The 20,438-nt window shown below is 37.8% G+C and overlaps 1 protein-coding gene across 7 annotated transcripts in view; it reads left to right on the top strand.

The window, feature by feature from the left end:
* Nucleotides 1-20,438, top strand: part of fryl (furry homolog, like) — a 101,646-nt gene that overhangs the window by 43,382 nt on the left and 37,826 nt on the right. For 4 of the 7 annotated variants that reach the window (XM_059512938.1, XM_059512933.1, XM_059512934.1 and 1 more), the window contains 13 exons: nucleotides 7,790-8,004; nucleotides 9,839-9,892; nucleotides 12,108-12,247; nucleotides 12,457-12,553; nucleotides 12,716-12,795; nucleotides 13,343-13,423; nucleotides 14,258-14,426; nucleotides 15,575-15,667; nucleotides 16,406-16,504; nucleotides 16,894-16,995; nucleotides 18,452-18,496; nucleotides 19,856-19,959; nucleotides 20,176-20,284. In XM_059512938.1, coding sequence (XP_059368921.1) covers nucleotides 7,885-8,004; nucleotides 9,839-9,892; nucleotides 12,108-12,247; nucleotides 12,457-12,553; nucleotides 12,716-12,795; nucleotides 13,343-13,423; nucleotides 14,258-14,426; nucleotides 15,575-15,667; nucleotides 16,406-16,504; nucleotides 16,894-16,995; nucleotides 18,452-18,496; nucleotides 19,856-19,959; nucleotides 20,176-20,284 — 1,293 coding nt within the window. In that variant the 5' untranslated portion in view covers nucleotides 7,790-7,884. Of the gene's footprint in view, nucleotides 1-1,798; nucleotides 2,292-7,789; nucleotides 8,005-9,838; nucleotides 9,893-12,107; nucleotides 12,248-12,456; nucleotides 12,554-12,715; nucleotides 12,796-13,342; nucleotides 13,424-14,257; nucleotides 14,427-15,574; nucleotides 15,668-16,405; nucleotides 16,505-16,893; nucleotides 16,996-18,451; nucleotides 18,497-19,855; nucleotides 19,960-20,175; nucleotides 20,285-20,438 lie in introns of those variants that run through there. The other 3 variants (XM_059512939.1, XM_059512937.1, XM_059512936.1) reach the window with 2 other exon arrangements.

The raw sequence follows: 20,438 nt of genomic DNA, 5'->3' as shown, positions 1-20,438 counted from the left end.
AAATCCTCTTGAAGTCTTAACACAGGGGCAAGAGATGTAATCAAAATTAAATTAGACTAAAATGGCCCTATAAAAAAGTAATTACAGCTTTGTGATATTCATAGTGCTACATAATTTTTACTGGTATATTGTGAGAATCCAGTATATTGCCCATCTTGGGAAGCATTGAAAAAACAAAGCAGTCAGATATATCATTGTAAAAGTATGCTTTGCTTAAGTTATTTGTTTTACATGATATGTCAGATGAGGGTGTGATTCAGCTCCTTCTCTCTGATCTCACAAGACTGCTCTCTCATTCTTCAATTAATAGACCCGAGCTGCTGCACCCTCTTCTGCAAGCAGGGCATCGGTTACCTCATAGGTCAAGCATCATTCACTCCAGCTGTGTGTGTGGATGTCAGTGCCTCAATGTAAATTGCAGGGATACGACTTTTCCGAACAGTTACCCTCCTGCGTAATGTACACGTTTTGAACCTAGGGGAAAATTTCAGTATTTTTAGACAAACAGTTTCCACTTTAGTATGGAACAAACATAGATATGTAGTCTGGAAATAAAACTTACAGCAGCTGCCCAGTCATTTTGTGAATGAAGGAATGTCCTAAAGCAAGATTCCTAAACGGGGGTTTGCGAGTTGATAAAAAGCTAATAATTGCACAAACACAAATGTGACATTAAAATAAGCTAATGACCCTATGCAATTTATCTAAATAAAATAGCTATTTATTTTATTAATTTACAATTCATCAAATTACATTTTCTGCAAGTTCTGTGACTTTGCCATGCATTTTGGAATGCAATGTGCGCTGGATAGCCTACACTTTATTTTTATTAACATTTCCAACTTTTCCTGGACAGATATTTACAGCATTTAACCTATTCTTCACCAAAATAAAAGTTTGAGGTTTTGACAAGTCAAAAAACGTTAGTTGGTTATAAATAGTGAACCTAAATGTGAACTTCCGTAACTATTTTCATTAGCAATAGAGTCTTTGTTGTATATATGTGTGTGTGCATGTAATTTTAAAATAAAAACAAAACAAAATACTTACTAAATGATTTTGTGTAAATATGGAATGTCTATTTTAATGAAATATCAACTTCAGATAATTTTTTTTTTACGTGTACTACTTCCATGGTGCCACAACATTGTCTAATTATTTAAAATAAAAAGTGAGCTGTGTAGATAGTCAAATAATTTAATTGATTTTGGGGTTTGGTGGACTGTAATTGACATTGGACATGCCTTGTTTCCTTCAGTATTCTTACGCTTTTCATCTGTACCGTTTGATTCAATAATACTTTCATCACCACATTCTCACACACCTCCTCTAGATTCCATTTCTCTCTCTCTCTCGCTCTCTCTCTATGTCCCTCCCTCTCTGACTTTACTGCAGTTGCTGGTGACACATCAGTGTTGGTACAGGAAGTGTGCATTTTCACAAGCCTCCAAAAGAAAAGGATAAAGAAAGAGGGGAAAGTGAGAAAGAGCAAGGCGGTAGTCGTAATGACATGTATTTGAAGTGCTGGAGTGAAACCAGAGAGTGCTAGCAGCGTGCTGATGACATCAGCCTCCCCTCCTTCTATTCTGCCATTGAAATAAACACTCTCTTCACAGAGTGAGAGCAAGAGAGAGGGAGGGTGATGGGAGAGAGAGAGAGCCAGCGCCAGTGCTGTTAAACCATATGCAGTGAATGAGAGCGACTGTTTATCTTCTGAGCTCTAGGACCCATCGTGGACAGGAAGAGTTACGTGAGCGAGGGAGCGTTGCTACTCTCTGCTGGGAGTCCATCCTCACCATTCCCTCGTTCACTCAGACACTCACACATTCCCAGAACAAAGTTTCACTGTGTGGCATTCCAGGCTGGATGGAGCGGATGATACTCCCACAAGCAGTCTGAGGAAACAACATAGTCTTGTTTTTGTTGATTCTCTTGTCGCAATTCGTCTTGCTTGAGGTGCTTCCACTCTGTTGGATCCTTATGGGCTTCTCAGAGCCCCGCAGCTGATCTGCGTGTGTGTGGACGAGCACACGTGTGTGTCAGTGTGCGTTCAGCAGCATGCGCTTCTTCACAATCCCGGGCAGAGGCTGAAACTTTGCCTGCCTGCTGGCGAGACGGGATGCGTGAGTGAGTGCGACGGACGTTTGGAGCACATAGCCAGCAGGACTGGCTGGAGAAACCAGTGCCTTCTTTTTACCCACAGTCCTCTGGTGGCGTCATGCTGAGTCTGCCGGATTCTGTGTTCTTTGAGATCAGCATCAAGTCTCTGCTCAAGTCCTGGAGTGGGAACTGTGAGTAACACACTCTGATGAATACATCATGTGCTTTATTAAGATAAAATGTCCAGCTTTTTTGCATATATAGTCCAGGATAGTGCATGATGGCTCCTAAAATGTGCTGGCTGTCACAGGCCTGCATACACACCCTCTCCTCTGCATAGGCGTAGATTAGTATTACTCGATGTTGGTCAATGTTGCTTTAGTTATGGTTTGCATAGTGTGAGTAGAGCACACACTTGGCCTAATGGAAAGGTCAACAAACATTTTACAGTGTCAATGACATGTTTTGATCTTTTTCAGCTCATAACTTGAGCTGTACCACTTGTTCCATGTGTTCAAAACACCATTCACACTCTCTCTCTCGGGTCTATAGGCACTTCTGAACAGTACAGGTGTGTGTGTGTGTGTGTTTGTGTGCGACTGCTGACTCTGTGTTCTGCAGTGTGCTTCTGTCATCGTCTTCTGCTCATCACCAGGTTCTCCACCTTGTTCTGTCCTCCCTTCGTCTGATGTCCTCTTTGAAGGTCTTGAGTTTCATGTGAGGCAGCAAAGGAAGTGGCGTGTAGGATAATGGTGGAAGAGCCAGTGAAGAGTCCGATCAATGAAAGGAAACATTAGCAGTCCCAATGGAGAAAAAGAGGAATAGGATTGCAATCATAAATGCATACATTGTGATGTAGACACACACACACACACACACACACATTGGCACATAATGTATTTCTTAGGAACTTTGTTTTTGTACCTATTGTTTTAGGACTGTGCTGAAGTCGTCTTCTTGAGATTATGAGTCTGTGATTGTGTGTATGTGGGATTAAATGTAATAATTCATACATTCACATTAGTTATAGATTTTTTAAAAACCATTTTATTAGATTTTGTTCTTCAGGTTAGACTTACAGTTTTGCCACTTTGCATGTATTATGAACAATGATTTTCATTTATCTATCTATTTTTGGATCTGTGAAATTAGAAAGTTTTGCATCTGTTATTACCATGCAGTTCTCAGTGTAGTGTGATTTTATTAATTTTATCCCAGTTTTCCACTGTGCATCTCACATAGATGCTTGAGCAATCCATCCTCTTTGTGAGCTTATGCTTTTTAAAATGCAACTGATACATTTCCGGAAGTAGATTCTGGGTTTTTGTGGATTATTTCACTGTGTCAGTGAGCAGGAGTCATGTGCTGCAGGTCCAGCTGCAGTTAAAGAAAAATTCTGCATTTCATATAAAAAAAACCACTACTTTTAAGCACTTTCTCAAACTGCTATGGTTGTGCTTTCCATTAGCATTAACATCCTCTGTTTTTTGGGTTTAACATGTTTGGTGAGATGTTTTCACTTCACAGCTCATAGTCACTGTTGACTTGGGTTAAGTACATCAACAACTAGAAATGTCTAACACCATTGGAGAAATGTCACTTGGAGTTGGCAAGCAACAGCAAGTCTCTCTTGCTTTCACTCCCTCCAGTCTTTTGCGTTGGTGACATTTCCCGTGCGTTGGGGCCTCTCTGTTCAAACAATGAGGAGTGAGGCTTAATTTCAAGAGCTGGCGACATCCATTTGAACCAGTGGACTTTTCCACTCTTCCCATTGCCCGTTTCTGCTTAGAAGTCAGGCCAAAGACATAACTTTATGTCTCCAAATAAGAGCTACATAAATGAGAAGGCTGCAGAGGAATTCTGTTGAAACTACCTGAAGGTCTGCAGAGAGACTCGATCAGAGAGATCGGTGGAATCTGGGAATCTGGTTGAGACACTGCAGAAATAATGTTATCACTTTATTAGAACCATAGCCGATTCATTTCTCCCTCTTTCAAATACACAAACATAGCACCTTTAAACTCCATCATGCATGAAGCAGGAGTAAGCCCACCACAGAGAATTCAGAGAATTATTTTATAATTATTCAAAATGATTAGTCCTAGAAAGCGTACTTTGTTCTTTCAGACATATTGTTTTTGTGTGGCTATATTAATGCATTCTTTATTTGTTAATTTTCTTATGGTTAATGAGGGGACTGTAATGGCTGCTTTTATTTATAATCACCAACAAAAGTGACAATTCTATTAAAATGTCAGTGATCTTAAATAGGTGGCTTAGCAGTTTTGCCGACTGCTTAAGCATATTCGGTAGAGTTTATTTACCAGTTTTTAGCTAAATACCTGATTCATAACACATCTTTTTTAATAGCATTTGAAGGCAGATATTTAAAGGGATCTCTTGTGCCCTGCTGAGTGTTCCGGTTCGATTATGGCCACATTAGTGCAAGAATGCATGTTAAATATATATGGCGCAATGCATCAGACGAGCATTTATTTTCCTGTGTTTGCATACTATATATTTTGTTTGCATACATAATATTTCTTGTATTTTAGCTTTTTTTGGTTTGGTGAAGTGCAGAATACTGTATAGTCACTTAGAAAATTTTATTTTCACTATTTGGAGCGAAAAATGATGTATAACAGTCTTGTGTATATGTGGCATGCAGGTTGTTCTGGCCTCACTTGATGAACTTTTATGAGAAGTTGAAATTCTTTGAAAGGTCTTTGGTCTTTGGTACCTAAACTGCGTCAAGCATGTCATCACACACTGCTGTGATTTAGAGCAGTGATCACCTCTGTCTGTGTAGGGCTTCAGCTAGCTGAGTATAATGTAGATGATGATGTCACTGAGGTTATTTGATCTCTGTGTGAGATCGGCCTGCTCTCTGTTGGACAGACCGCATCCACATGTCTCTGTCCTGGAAATCATAGCCTGTGTGTGTGTGTGTGTGTGTGTGTGACTGTTTGCGACTGTTTGCATCTCACTTACCCAATTAAAGCCCTATTTTGATGGGACTAGTTTCTCTGAGGAGTTTATGTAAATTTGAGTTCTGCAGAAATGCGACTCCCAGAGACATACTAAGTTAATTCCGAATCGTCTGTTTTTCTTTTTAAATAATTTGGATTAAGTTACCTACTATTTTTCAGCTAACGAAATCACAAGATCCTATGTTTTAACAGTTTTAATTGTAAAAAAACAAAACAATAAAAAAACAATATTGAGTAATGTAAATGGACATTTTCAAATGTTCCTTTGATCAAAAATATTTTGTCGGCTACATATTGATCTTGAGCAAACTGCCCTTAAAAGTCCATTTATTTTATTAATAATGCATCTATTGAATTGGTCAGACATTATGAAATTAATTTGCAAAAATCTCTGTCTAGAAATCACAAATTAGTTTAAATGCCATCTAATGTAAATTCATTGATCTGAAATTGCATGTCATTTTTTTTTGAAGAAGAAGAATCTGTTTAACCAAAAATTAATCAATCAATCATCAATCATAAATCTTAATGATTCATTAATTCAATTGGTCTGAAATAATAAACTGATTTAAAAAAATCGGAATCTAGTAATCACAAATGACACTTAACCCCCTCTGGAGGCATGTCAATATTAAACTGATGAAAGGTGGCTAATTTTGAGATGGTTCTTTACAGTTGAACTGATTCATGTTTGCATCCTAAGTATTTATGATTGAATTGATTTTAAATGCTAAAAAGATTTTTAATAAAAAAATGACAAGATATGTCATAAAGTGTGACTCAAATTATTTTAGACACATTCTTTAATCTTGTCCGAATGGCGTTTCTGACAGTGTTTGCAGGAAGTGGTGGTGCTAAAGCACACAGTGCTCAGCTGTGTGAGTTCACATGCATTCAGGGAATCATGTCTTATGTAGCTCAGAGTATCAGAATGTCCTAGCGAACAACAAACAGACTCTGCATTAATGGTCCCTGTGTGTGACTCCATTCCATGTGACTGTCACACACTGAGGAACGAATGTGTGCTATGAGGTCAGCAGTGCTGCCCAGTGTGTCACAAATTATCCAGCACATCCACCAGAGGAATGAAGAGAAAGATGAACAGAGAGAGATTTGCATTTTTCCTACTCGCTTCTTTTGCTCATCCTTTCTGCATCACTGAGTGGAAAAGTACAAACAATGTTAGAATGCCTGTCGGCCAACCAGACTTGGGCCTGGGGACCCTTTAACACTACCGGCCAATGAAAACTGCAGTGTGACATCATAGGGATGGGGAGGTGTTGCTAAACAGGAAACAAAGAGTGAGTGTTTGTATATAGACAAACAAACATGCAAACAGCTTTGGGTCCGGAGTCTTGCATGTGTCTCTCTCTCTCTCGTCCTCTGAGTGTGTGTGTGTATGTTTTTGTTTTATTATTGTGGGAGATGTGGGAGTTGCTAGGTGTGACCCTGCTTTCTCCTCTGAAAAACTCATTCAATTTCACAAGGATTTTTTTTGTTCATCCTCCTATTATTGTTTGAAATTCTCTCGCCTCATCATGGTTTCTTCAGCAACCTGTGGGAGACGAGGGCAGGGATTTCCTGAGTGTAGTTGACATGTGACACACACACACACACACACACACACACACACAGTTTTCCAGTCTTTCTGCATTCATGTCTATCTTGAAAAATGTGGGTTGTGCCTTAATCCACACATGCAGTCTTTATCTGTGCTCAAGAAAAGCAGGTTGTCAGTGCACTTATCAGTGCATTTGAATGCTTTAGAATGGCAGAATACTTAGGACTGAGCATTTCATCTTTTAAATATATTTTTTGTGTGTGTCATTTTTATTTGTTTTATTTAGGTTTAATACTTATGTATTGTGTATTTATTTTAGTTAATATGTAATTCTATTTATCTTTTTTTGTGTGTTTTTCAATTAAATTCTATTTAAAATTCATTGAAAACTTTTGTTGTTGTTTTTGTTAAGTTTAATAAATGCACAATGTTATTGAAGCTGATGAGTAAGTGTGTTAAACGTTCTCTATTGATCAGAATAATAGTGATGAAGATGCGTGGGTTAGGTTTAGGGGATAAAATATAACATTTGAGTAAAAAATCATTACGGGTATGGACTGTTCTCATAAAACACAAAATGAATAGTGTTGGTTTTTGGCCTTTTTAAAATACTGAAGCCATCAGTCAATTTAAGGAAATGTATTCACAAAATAAATAGCCTTTTTTTGACCGCACATTGACTTTTAATGTGCTGAGACAAATATAAGTAAACCAGTCTAAAGTCTGAAATCTAATACTATTTTCTAATAGTGCCGCAGAGTCACAGCTTAATTTTTTGAGTGGTCCAAAATAGCAACGTCCAGCGATGTTTAGCTGGCATTGGGGAGGCATATATTGTACTAGGGATGTGGTTTAGGGTGAAAGATCAGTTCTGGGTTGCTATAGTTACAAATTAATTTAAATTTCAAAGGTTGTGTGCTTTTTTCTTTTGAGATGGCTCTTCAAAATATAATTATCAGCAACTTGATCTATCATATCGATGCACACGACTTTCATTCATTAATGAACATGTAACTACTTAGTCTTTTAATGCCAGTAGTTTTACATTTTGTCTTTTCTGCTTGAGCACTTCATAACCTTTTTATTCTGCATTCAGAATGCTTTGTAATGCTACATAACTGTCTCTCTTTCTTGACAGCCTCAGTCCCTGTAAGCAACAGCAGTGCGAGTAGGCGAGGAACATCCCCCTCAGCCCCGGCCAGCTGGGAGAAGCGTAGCATCCACCCCGCCACCATGTCCAGCATCACCATCGACCCCGAGCTCAAGCCCGGGGAGTTTGTCATCAAGAGCCTCTTTGCAGAGTTTGCTGTGCTCGCCGAGAAGAAGATCGAGGTGGTCATGGCTGAACCACTGGTGAGTGTTGCCCAAAAATGTATACAGAAAACTGAACATTTAGTGAAAAGTATTAATTATTAATTGTGGTGGGTCCAATGAAAATGTTATCAGGGCTAGTAAAAACAAAACAAAACATTCATACAGAAACAAAAACCTTTACATTTGAGCTCTGGTAATATAAATAGATCGTATTGCATTTAAAATAATATATATTTTTAATTATTTTATTCAGGAAGTATGCATTAAATTGATTTAAAAAAGTGACCGTAAATTCATTTAAAATGTAAAAAAATGTCTGTATCAATTAAAAGTTGTTCTTTAGACCTCTCTATTGATCAGAAAGTCACAAAGAAATACATCTTTGTTTTTCTTGAGCAGATTTCTGAAGGATCGTGTGACACTGAAGACTAGAATAATGATGCTGAAAATTCAGCTTTGCCATCAATAAATTACATTTTAAGTAAAAAGTTGTTTTAAATTTTGATATTTCACAATGTTACAGATTTTACTGTATTTGTGATCAAATAAATGCAAACTTGGTGGATACGGGAGTTTATTAAAAAATATGATCAACCCCAAACATCTGAACAGTAGTGTAGGGTGTTGATATGGCAGTAAAATGGCACTTCATGTCCAAAAGTTTGCAGACTCCTGGTGAAGATGAGTTTTGAGTTACGTGTAACCTCAGAGATTGAGTTGAAAGGTCAGTAGTTGTGCTTCAAGACCATTTTGGTTTATTTTGTGAAAAAGAGAGGCAGTTGTGTGCATTTTTAAAGGTTGTGGCTGAACAGAACACACACACACACACACACACACTTCCCCATGTATTCCCGGAAACAGAAGCAGGGGTTTGGATTCTTGGAATGCTGTTCTGTTGGATTCTTCTCAGAGCCCCTTGTGCTGAAACACACACATTCTCTCTCTCCAGACTTGTCCTTAAACGCTTCCTCTCTGTGTTCCCCCCTCTTTCTCCTTGTGTGTTTACTCAGTGGTAGATTGAGCTCTCTCTCAGTTTACTCAGCAAGAGTTTAAACTGGTAATGACTGCATCAAGAAGCTGCAGAGAGGAGCTGCTTTAGAAAACACTGACATTCAGCTCTCTGACTTTGAACTACTCCCTCATAGTAAAGTGTTTGTTCAAATGTAAACCAGATAACAGAGCATTCAAATGCCATTAACCAGGAGTGCTTGAGTCCTTTTACAGTCTGTGATAACTACAAAATGACAGAAAATGGACTGAAGGTAGATTCAGTTTCTCAGGGCCTGAAATTTATGTCTAAAAACTGGGGTAATTCCTCACTCAAATGACTCACGTTGAGGTATTAATTCACATTAGTGAAACAAAGTCATTCGAAATTTGATCATTATTTCACTTAACTGCTTTTTGTTGAGATAAAAATGAATTATAACGAAGTATATATTTAATAGTGTTCAATAGTGTATTTACTGGATACATGAACATTTATAAATGAAAGAATGCATTAAAAATCACTGTCGAAGTTGTATGATCTATAACGAAATTATATAATATTATCTTTGTTTGGGGTTAGTAAGATAATTTTTATAAAATCATTCATTAAATTGATTAAGTGACAGTGGAGAGAGACATTTCCAGAAGATTTTCATTTTTAATAAATGCTGCTTTTTTGAACTCCGTATTCATCAATGAATCCTGGGAAAAGAACAACAGTTCAACAAAACTATTGAATTTAAGTCCATCTTTAAATCTTAATAAATAAGTATCATAACTTTCAATATCAGTACATCCCTACTTTTTGCTGTTAAACAGTTTCTTATGATCCATCTATCATTTATTAATTTAGACTGTACTGTTTGTATCTTTGTTCTTTCAGGAGAAGCTCCTTTCCCGCTCACTGCAAAGAGGAGAAGATGCACAATTTGATCAGGTTAGTATGTGTGTCTCATTTCATTATTTAATAATTATAAATGTGTGTAGCATATCACTTTGCTATCCTCTATGCTCTTCTGTCCTCTCTTTCTCTCACTCTCCATCACTCATTTCTGATTCACAGAGAACTTTTAACAGCAGAGCTGCAGTAAAGTGCTTTGTTTAGCAAAATGCAGAACAAATGACACATCATCCTGCAATGGATCCAGTCAGTGCCATTAGGCCCGTGTGTGAGAAAGAATGAGCCAGTGAGAATGTGCTCTGTATGCAGAAAATCACAGCAATATGTGTCTGTGTGTCTCTATACTTTAGAGTGAGCAGAGTATACTTTAGAGTTTTGGTGCGTGTTTGTGCGCTCTGGACGTTGCCAAGAGCAGAATCGCAGTGTCATCCGCAGCAATAGTTCAGCACAGGCTGCTAGTGCGTGTGTGTGTGCGTGTGTGCGTGCGTGTGTGTGTGTGCGTGCGTGCGCGTGCGTGCGCGTGCGTGCGTGTGCGCGTGTGCATGCGCGTGCGTGTGTGTGCGTGTGCGCGTGTGCATGCGCGTGCGCGTGTGTGTGTGTGTGTGTGTGTGTGAGACCATGTGTGTGTGTGTGTGTGTGTGTGTGTGCGCCGCGTGTGCGTGTGTGTGTGCGTGTGTGAGAATATATCAGTTCAGGGTGTTGGAGTGTGTCTGCCAAGTGCCATGAGGGCCGGGAGAGCAGTTACATAACTCTCCTCAACCACATACATCATCCTGTCCCACACACACACACACACTCACACACTCACCTGATGCAGGACGCATACACAGCAGGGTCTAAAAGTCTGGGAATCAAAATCTAATTTGAACCTGGATATAAACATTTTTGAAATAAACAGGACTTTTTTGTTGTTGTTGTTTCAACGTTCTGGGACTTTGAAGCATTTTTAAACATAGAAACGTTATTATGTAAACTGAATAAGATGTATTTCAGATTCTAGATAACTAGTGAAATGAGTCAATTTGTACAGAGGGTCAGATGTTCTTTCTTTCACTTGAGTCCAAGATGCTTTTTGGGATCATCTCAGACCATGCTGGAGAGATTGTTAATCAGGTTCCTCATTCACATCTGCTAAAGTGTGTTGTTTTAGTATTTCTGAACTGTTACAGTGTTTATGTACTAGTATGGTATTAACGGTTATGGTATTCAGCTTTCCTTTTAAGTTTCAATAACTTTATGTAAGCTTATACTTGCAGATCAACTTATTTTCAGTTAGTTGCCAACACTTAGATTAAGTTGAAGTTTTTCATTTAATCTTTAGATCTGATTTTAGCTTTCAGTTAATGGAAGCCATTTTTAATAGTTTTAGTTAACATTGATGCTGAATGAATACATGTAAATGTTCGTCACAAATGTGAGGAGTTCATGCAGCTTGAGTGCAAAAAAATAAATTACTAAATTTTAAATAAATACAAAAACTAAATATTATGACATGTTGAACAGTTTTGCTCAAATTGTTATGATAATGTGATATGGAATGAAAAAATGTATTTAAAAAAAAAAATGTTGAAGTATTTTCAATTAATTATCTCAGACTTTTGGATCCCAGTGTACTCTACCTCAGAACATTACTGTTTTTTTTTTTAACAAGCACACTTTTTCATTCTGAACATTAGTCTTTTTTCCGCAGCGCTAGCTCTCACACACTGATTTGACTGTTGGATTTGCCTGTGCCGATTCTCAGGAACTGCGTGTTCAGTCAGTGACGTGTTGTGACTGCAGAGAGATCTGCTCTGCTGAATCACTCCATAGTGAACTATACCATCAGCATATACACCCTTCTACTCTACTGCCATATCTCAGTGTGTGTGTGTGTGTGTGTGTGTGAGAGAGAAGCTTGGTGCTGGGTTACTGTAGTGAAAGGTTGAGTAACCACTGGATGGATCATCCTACACCCATCCTGCGCTCACAGTAACAATGATCAATACCTGACTACACTCAAATGTGCTGCCATCCCTCTTGCTTCCCTTACCTTTTATTTCCATTTTCATCCATTTGTGTATTGTTCTCCGTTTAGATCTTTCTCTTCGATCAACTTGACAGTGTTTTTATTCATTAGGTTTTAAAGACAAAATAATTAGAGTCTGTGCTGCAAATAACCAATATTTCAGAGGTTGAGAAAGTTTGTAATTTTTAATGAAAGGGTTTTTTTTTCTACTTTGAGCTGTGTTACTGTCTTTGTGTGTTACAGTTAATAAGCTCTATGAGCTCCATAGCAGAACACTGTTTGCCTTCGCTGTTGCGGACGTTGTTTGACTGGTACAGAAGACAGAGCGGGACAGAAGACGAGTCGTACGAGTACAGACCTCGCTCCAGCACCAAGTCCAAAGGGTGGGCAGACACGCAAATATACGTCTTACTCAAATACACATCATCGTTGTTTCTCTTTTTCTTTTCTTTAGCAAGAGCTTCAACAGATGCACATGATGTGCTTCTTTCCTGTGACTTTTTATTTGGAGATGATGAAACGTGCTTTATTCTATCTTGTATTCTAACTGCTCTTTTGATCTTTTTTTTTTTTTTTTTTTTTTTTTTTATAGAGATGAACAGCACCGGGATAAAGACTACCTACTGGAGCGAAGAGATTTAGCCATAGACTTCATTTTTTGTCTAGTTTCAGTGGAAGTTTTGAAACAGGTGAGGTTTGTGTGTTTCGTGTTTAGGTGTGGTGACTCTGAAGTCGGCGATAGGTGTGTTGTGGCATTGACATGCATAGACTTGCTAAGATTGTATGAGGGAGCCTGAAGTAAAACAGTGACCCTTACATCATAGTTGATGTTGATGAAATGTTTTCCATAGATTCCCCTTCATCCCGTGCCAGACGCCTTAGTACAAGAAGTCCTTAACCTGGCATTCAAGCACTTTAAACACAAAGAGGGGTGAGTCTGTATACGCAAACACACACTTTTCTATGCAAATTGTACAGATGTCCCCTGGACAAATGCAAAAACTTTTGAAACTGCCTATAATTACAAAATTTTCTATCTATATACACTGTTTTTCAGAAGTTTAGGGTAGGTCACCAAGGCTGCATTTATTGAATCAAACTATTTTGAATTTCCAGCATCCATTACTCCAGAAATCACTCTAATATAATGATTTGCTCCTCAATAACTTTTATAATTATCACAAAACAGTTGTGCCATTTTTGTGGAGACTAGGGTACACTTAATTAGGAAGTTCAATGGAACTGCAAATAAGAATCTTTTGTAACATAATTGTTTTTACTTGCGCTGGTTTTTTTATGCATTCTTGCTAAAAAAAAAAAAAAAAAGTATACATTTCTTTCAGAAAAATTCTAATCTTACAGAGCCCAAACTTAACAAGTTTAAATGTAATTTTGTAATTAATGGAATGCAAACCAAGATTTTCTTCATTTTGTGTAGAATTGCTTGTTACTTATTAATGTGATGGTTTGCTTGACAGGTACTCAGGCCCCAACACTGGTAATGTGCACATCATCGCTGACCTCTTCGCTGAGGTCATCGGAGTCCTCGCCCAATCCAAGTAAGTCTATCTCAAAACCCCAAAGAGCTTACAGTGTACCACCTTTGGTCTGTTGCACATTTTAAATATTCACCCTGGACAAAAAAAAAAAACTTGACAAAGTTGAAAATGATTCAGTCATATCTGTAGCCTAAAAGTTGTTTATTTTATGTAAAGTGTAAAGCAGAAGGATGAAGTTGATGCTTGCGCATCATTCAGATCTCCTATCAGTTAACAAAGCCCTCAAACCCCTCTCATTCTGTCACACTTACTAGCTTCGAGCTAAATACAGATGATTTGTACAGTCTTCTGATGCTTTTAATGTTACTGTAATTCTCTGCTCGCCACACGCTAAGACTCCCTCAACGCTACATGAAACTGTCTAAGCTGTAATGTAACTTAGCTGTGCTGTAATAGTCAGGGCCTGAAATTGATTTACCACAGTGCTCAACCTCCCCTCCAGTTCATGATTTCCTGTACGGAGCCACTTTGCCCGAGGACTGTGTTTGAAGAGGCCGTTTTACATAATATGATAATGGAATGATGCGCTGACTGTAGACCTTGCTTGTTTGGATCATTCCACTTTGCATTAATATAACAAGCTTTTGCTTTTGGGTTTTGTTGTTAAGGGAAACTTTAAATCTTGAACTTGAACAATTATAATAATCCAGAGACTGTAACAAGCCAGTCTTTATGCAACATATTATGAGACGTGTTGAGTTTTGGTTGAAGGTTCCTACACACATTTGTTGATACAAACTCAATGCTGAAGTTTTATCAGCTCTTGTGTGAATAAACTAGACACCTAATTTCAACAGGTCAGTTTATGTTCTGTTTATTTGTGTTTGTGTGCAGGTTTCAGGCAGTGCGTAAGAAGTTCATCACAGAGCTGAAGGAACTGAGGCTGAAGGAGCAAAGTCCTCATGTGGTGCAGAGCATCATCAGCCTTATCATGGGAATGAAGTTCTTCAGAGTCAAGATGTACCCCGTTGAGGACTTTGAAGCTTCTTTCCAGTTCATGCAGGTCGAGACACATGCAAACACAGACATGTACTGTACGTTCTTGTGAGGGTTGTTGTTGCATGATTTATCCACTGAAACGTTGTCTTTAAAGAGTTCAGAAACCCAAAAATGAAAATTCTGTCATCATTTACTCAACTGCATGACTTTCATTCATCTTGATTAAAAAATTTAAAAACTTTTTTTTTTCAATTTACATCAAAATTCATATGAATTTGGTGGTTTAATGAGACATGCTAAATCTCTGTGATGAACATATTTAATCCAGGCTTTTATTTACAAATAAATAATAATCAATGCACATAGATAATCTTTTCAAATAAACATACTTGATTTTCAATGAGGAGTCAAAAATTTCCTATATATTTAAAAAAATATATATATATTTTCATTTGTGTTTTGAAGATTAATGAAAGTCGTATAGGTTCATAAAAACATGAAGGTTAATTAAGTTAATTAAAAGTAATTAATGTCAATTGAAATTTTGGGTGAACTAATCCTTTTATTTTGGACACTAAAGATGTTTTAGTGTTACAAGGTATATCACATGAATAGAGTATATATATAATTAAATGTATATAATAGAGTAAATATATTATTATTATTATTTCAATCTAGTAAATTTGTTAAACCGACTTATCTAGCATTAAAGAGGGCTTGACCTTCTCAACAATTGAACAGTTAAAATCCCAGGAAAACAGGAACGTAAGTTTTACAAAATCATTCAGACAGTACGTCTTTTGTTTTATTTGCGAGCTGTCTGTAGGCAGGCCTCATAAAATCTCTTGAGTAACAATCTCAATGTGATGGCCCTACCTTGGCCAACAGGACTGTGTGGAGCAATTCCTTTACATTAGCCATTTACAGGCAGTGAAATCCTGCACACAGTATGTGCTGCACTTAACAAGCACCTTAATCCAGAGGTTTTTATTAAGCCAATAGCTACAAAAGCGATGCTGTATTTTACTGTAGACCTCATATTTCTCCAACCACCATGTGTGAGTATGCAGGCCTTACAAAAGATTTAACAGTGGTGCATCCTTTTCAGTTACTAAAACTGAAATATTTATGAATTTCTTGCGAATGATTAGTTTGAAGATTTGCATTTATTAATTAAATGTTTTGTTTTGTGTGTCTCTGTTGGTGAAGCAGGAATGCGCTCAGTATTTCTTGGAGGTGAAGGACAAAGATATCAAACATGCACTGGCTGGCCTGTTTGTTGAGATCCTCATCCCTGTAGCTGCTGTAAGTACCACAGAGCTCTCCATTTGTTTAAATGATATAATATCTTTCATGCCTATGCAAAAATCATTCCTGATTGCATTCCAGATTTTACATGCATACTGCAGAAATTGAATGCATTGTGGCTAAATTGCAACATTGCTATGTCAACTCTGATTTAAATTAGTGTAGTTTCACAATATGGCGGCACAGAAAATTACACAACTTTCCATTAAATCAAATCAGAATATGTGACATCTGTAAACACTCTGCTGCAGTCCCATTCCAGTTTTTTCGATTTGCGCCCAGTTGTGGATTTTTAATGAGACAGACATTTATGTATAAACAATACTTCGAGAAGCAAACTGTATTTAAATCCTTATATCGAGCTGGTTTTGTGTCTGATGAGAGCAAGAGTTGTGACTTTATAAAAACCTTCACCTTGTCTTTATGCAAAAGCACGCAACTCTGCTCCCTTTTATTTCAAACCGATCATACACTGATTCGAACACATTGGCTCTTTGAAACTGTGTTTGTATCCAGATCATTTGACAGAGGCTCAGTGACTGTTCGGCAGACTTCATGATGGTACATGTCTTGTCAAGTGGTTTGAGGTGGAGCTTGTGGAATGAGTTGCTACAGAAACACAATTGAAATGTATTTCGTTTTGCATTGACACTAGTGATCTGTGTGCTGTTGGGCACCGAGTGGGTGTAGCTCAGCGTGAGGACTTATATGTTTGTGCTTGTGTGTTTTTGAAAGGCGGTGAAGAATGAAGTGAATGTGCCCTGCCTGAAGAACTTTGTGGAGATGCTCTACCAGACGACCTTTGACCTCAGCTCAAGAAAGAAGCACTCATTGGTACAGTCCTTTTTTTTGCTTTGATACATACTTTCCCACAATCTTCTGTATCATTCTGCCACCCAGAACGCTGTCCTTCTTTTGTGGAACACAAAAAGACAAGTTTAGCTGATTCCACCGGTCGCCCTTTTCCATGCAGTTACAAAGCTTCAAAGAGTACCATAAAAGTGGGCCATAAGAGTTATGCATTTGTATTTCACATTTTTAGTGTCTGCTCAATCAGTAGTGTTTAGTGAGTAATAGTTGTTAATCACTGTAAATCCATCCTAGCTCACCTTGTCATGTGCATGAGAGAAGTTGCAATGTCTGATTTGGGAATCAAGCATTTTAATTTGTTTCTTGCTTGATATATTTTTGAAGCTTTCGGTGTCTTTTTTCTCTCTCCTCAGGCATTGTATCCCTTGGTCACATGCCTGCTGTGTGTTAGTCAAAAGCAGTTCTTCCTCAATAACTGGCACATCTTCCTTCAGAACTGCCTTTCCCACCTAAAGGTAATGTTTTCTAACAGTGGAATGAATACAGAGTGTTTACTTTCACTTCGTGACATCCTGAGAAAAAAAGAAAACACTAGAGATGACCGTTTCAGAGATTGCACCATTGAAAATGCAGCTTAAAAGTAGCAAAAGCAGCTATAAGTCCTACCTTTTCATCATGTTGTTTGGGCAATGCCAAAACAGAGGAGCTGATACATACAGATTCTGAAGCCTGGAGGCAGGTTTGCTGATTTAATATGAGAATTCATTCTGTAAGTGGGTTGGTTCACTTACATAAATTCGGAGAAAGGTGTGGTGTTACAAACAATGTCTGTAAAAAGTTAATTATACCTGTGCCTTCCACTCTTTCTCAATCATATCTCCAAACTGTGTGTGTTTGTGCTTGTCAGCGTTCTTTTTCATAGTCGCTGGTTTAGCTACCAGGATGTTATCTCTTTTTTTTGGATTCCCTTTCCACAATGATTGAGTTTTCCTCCAATCTATGCATTTTTATCATGTGAATCTTGAGGATTGATCCGTGATGCTTTGATTGGGTGGTGGTGATTTTATGAATGAGTAATCAAACTCTATGTAAGAGCCTGCAGTACCGATTAAATCCTTAACTCGCTATCCGTTACTCTATATCAGAACTGGATCAGAATTGGACTGTAGTGTGAATCTTACCCCAAATCCACTTTAGGCCACTTCTTACACTTCTCAAAAAGTCATGTGAATGATTCAGGATCAGAGGTTAAGTTTTCTCAGTGATCTGGTGTAATGCCAACTGAGCCCAGGTTTATGGGTTTTGTAGTCTCAGTAGTGGATAATTCCTCTCCTGATTGACTCCCATGGACTCCCTTTGCAGTTCTGCTTGTTTTTCTGCTCCCCTCTCTGTTCTAACCCTTCTGTAATTTGTCTTCCCAGATCAACAGACCTTAATCAGAGTGGACGTTATTTGTTATTTGAAGCCTTGTTTTCATTTGCATTAAGTTTTTTATAGCGTCTACTCTGACTAAAGTCAGCACACAATCACTCTTGCTTGTAATCATCCATTTGCATGCACTAATCCTGCCTCCCATTTTGTTTATGGTTTTTAATAGTTTTCAAATTTCATTTTAATTTATTTCTGCCATTTGTCTTCTTACCCATCAGAAACAGATTCATCTTCATCAGCACATCAGCTGTATTCAAGTTAAATTTAAAAGAATCTTTTATCTAATTGGCCATTTTCATTCCTTAAGGAAGTATAGAAACATTTTAGAATACTCTTGTTGATTCTGTAAGGAATCTGACACTGAAGTGTTCAATCCCATGCACCCTGCACTTTGTTTAGCATGTTCTTATTGTAGCACAAAGCTTTGTTTTGTTCTTAAGTTTGTCTCTTGTTCTTTTTCTAACATGCATGTCTTCCCCATCACCATCACCCCCTGTCCTCTGTCATCTTTTTTGTTACCCCTGCATTTATTGGCTCCAGATGCCGTCATACAACAGCATCCGTAAGCAGATTGAGACCCTGCAGGTGAGTTACCATGGTTTCCCACAAGGGAGCTAACCCTGCCCTCAGAAGTCATGTGATTGACCTGTGTTCCACATGGGCTTCCTGAGGCTTCTGGCTCTTTCGCTTGTCCATAGAGGAAACAATGCTAAATAGCTTCATTACTGTCCTGCTGTCCTCAAGAATTCACACAGGAAAACCACCCAGGTCAAGGAGTCACTGATGAAGAAATGTCGGCGGCATCATTTCAGCCCAAAACTCTTGCTTTTGCCAAAGCAAATATAAAAGTATTTTGCATTTACTATACATTTCGGAAAAAAAAAAATCGTGTGTGAAAATATAGAATGAATTATAATTATTTCATCAGATTTTGTGTTAATTATGAAAGAAATTTATTTTTATCTTGCTAGTGGACCCGGTTCAACTCTTAGCCTAAATTTTATTGTTGCAAGAAAATTTGCAGCAAAGTTTGACAGCAAACACAATGCACTTTTGGAAAATTGTTAAATATTTTGATCATCAGTTTGTGTGTCCATGATGCTGCGGAACACAGTGTTTTTCTGTAGAAGTTTAAACAGTTTGCAAGTTTGTTGCATTTACAGTGGCTTGTTTTGAAATGTACCTGCAGACTCATTAGAACAGTGAGGGAAAAATGTATTGCTGATAATTCTCTAAAGAAATGGCATCCCTGTTGATAAAAAACACTAGGGAGTCCTCACTGTACTAGTGCTCTAATACTTATGTAGTTGTTCACTGCAAATCATGCAATCATATCGCCCCCTATGGTGAGCTTGGTCATTACACCCTGTTTGCAGTCTGATTAGATTCTGTGTGTGCGAGAGAGACTGAATAACCCAACAGTGTGAGTCAGAGACTCGATTTGGATGAGCCGTGATGTGTTAATCACAGATTCATCAGCAGAGTTTTTATGAATCCCTCTTTCATCATCCATTGCTTCTGATGAACAGCCGATTTATGAGTCATCTCTTTGTGCATCAATGCAGTTAAAGCAGAAATTATGGCTCTTATTGACTTGTAAATGGAGTCATATTCCTCATTAGCTTGTTACGAGCAGCAAGTGAACTATTGATCACCCATCATGATACAGATGAAGCAGCAGCTCTTTATGAGGGAATCTAGCATATTTTCTATGCTGAGTTAATTCACACATTCTTGTCTTTGGAGGTCATTTTAACTCCCTGGGGGGTTTGTAAGACCCTTCTTTGTGTGAAGCTACTTTAAAGCAACGTGTTTATAAAAATCCACAATAAAGAGTTTTAAAAAAACTTCTTGCTCTTTTACTTTTTGGAAATAAATGGCTTATTTCTATGATTCAAGTTATGAGTTCTTGTTATCTGTGCATTTTTGTATCTTTCTTTTTAGAACAAAGATCCCAAAATGTCTCGTGTGGCACTGGAGTCTCTCTACCGGCTGCTCTGGGTTTACATCATCAGGATCAAGTGTGAGAGCAACACAACCACACAGAGGTAGGACACACAATCCTACAGATTTACAAAAAGATCTTGAGTTTATGCCAGTTGCGCACACACTGAGAATACATTCACTCAATATTAACACTTATCACAAACATACCATTATTTGAGAAGATAAACCTCTCACAGATGTAAACAAATGTATACAAAATTTATTCCTATTTATTATATGTGTATCTAACGTTTCACATTATCTTTTTTCCTTCACAGTCGTCTCCTCAGTATTGTAACAGCACTTTTCCCAAAGGGCTCTCGCAGCGTGGTGCCCAGGGACACACCCCTCAACATCTTTGTTAAGATTATTCAGTTTATCGCTCAGGTAAAAAAAATAAAAAAGACAAATTTATAAAAAAAAAACACTAAAAACATAATTTATCTCAGGTTCATATCAAGCCTTTATTTTGGCCCAATCCTAAAGCTAGCTATCAGTGATGCACGGGTCAATGTATAAACAACCCGCACCCGACCGATGC

The sequence above is a fragment of the Carassius carassius genome, chromosome 27, assembly GCF_963082965.1.
Source record: "Carassius carassius chromosome 27, fCarCar2.1, whole genome shotgun sequence".
Taxonomy (NCBI): Eukaryota; Metazoa; Chordata; class Actinopteri; order Cypriniformes; family Cyprinidae; genus Carassius; species Carassius carassius.
The sequence above is the reverse complement of the archived record's forward strand: the minus strand, read 5'-3'. Positions and strand labels throughout refer to the sequence as shown.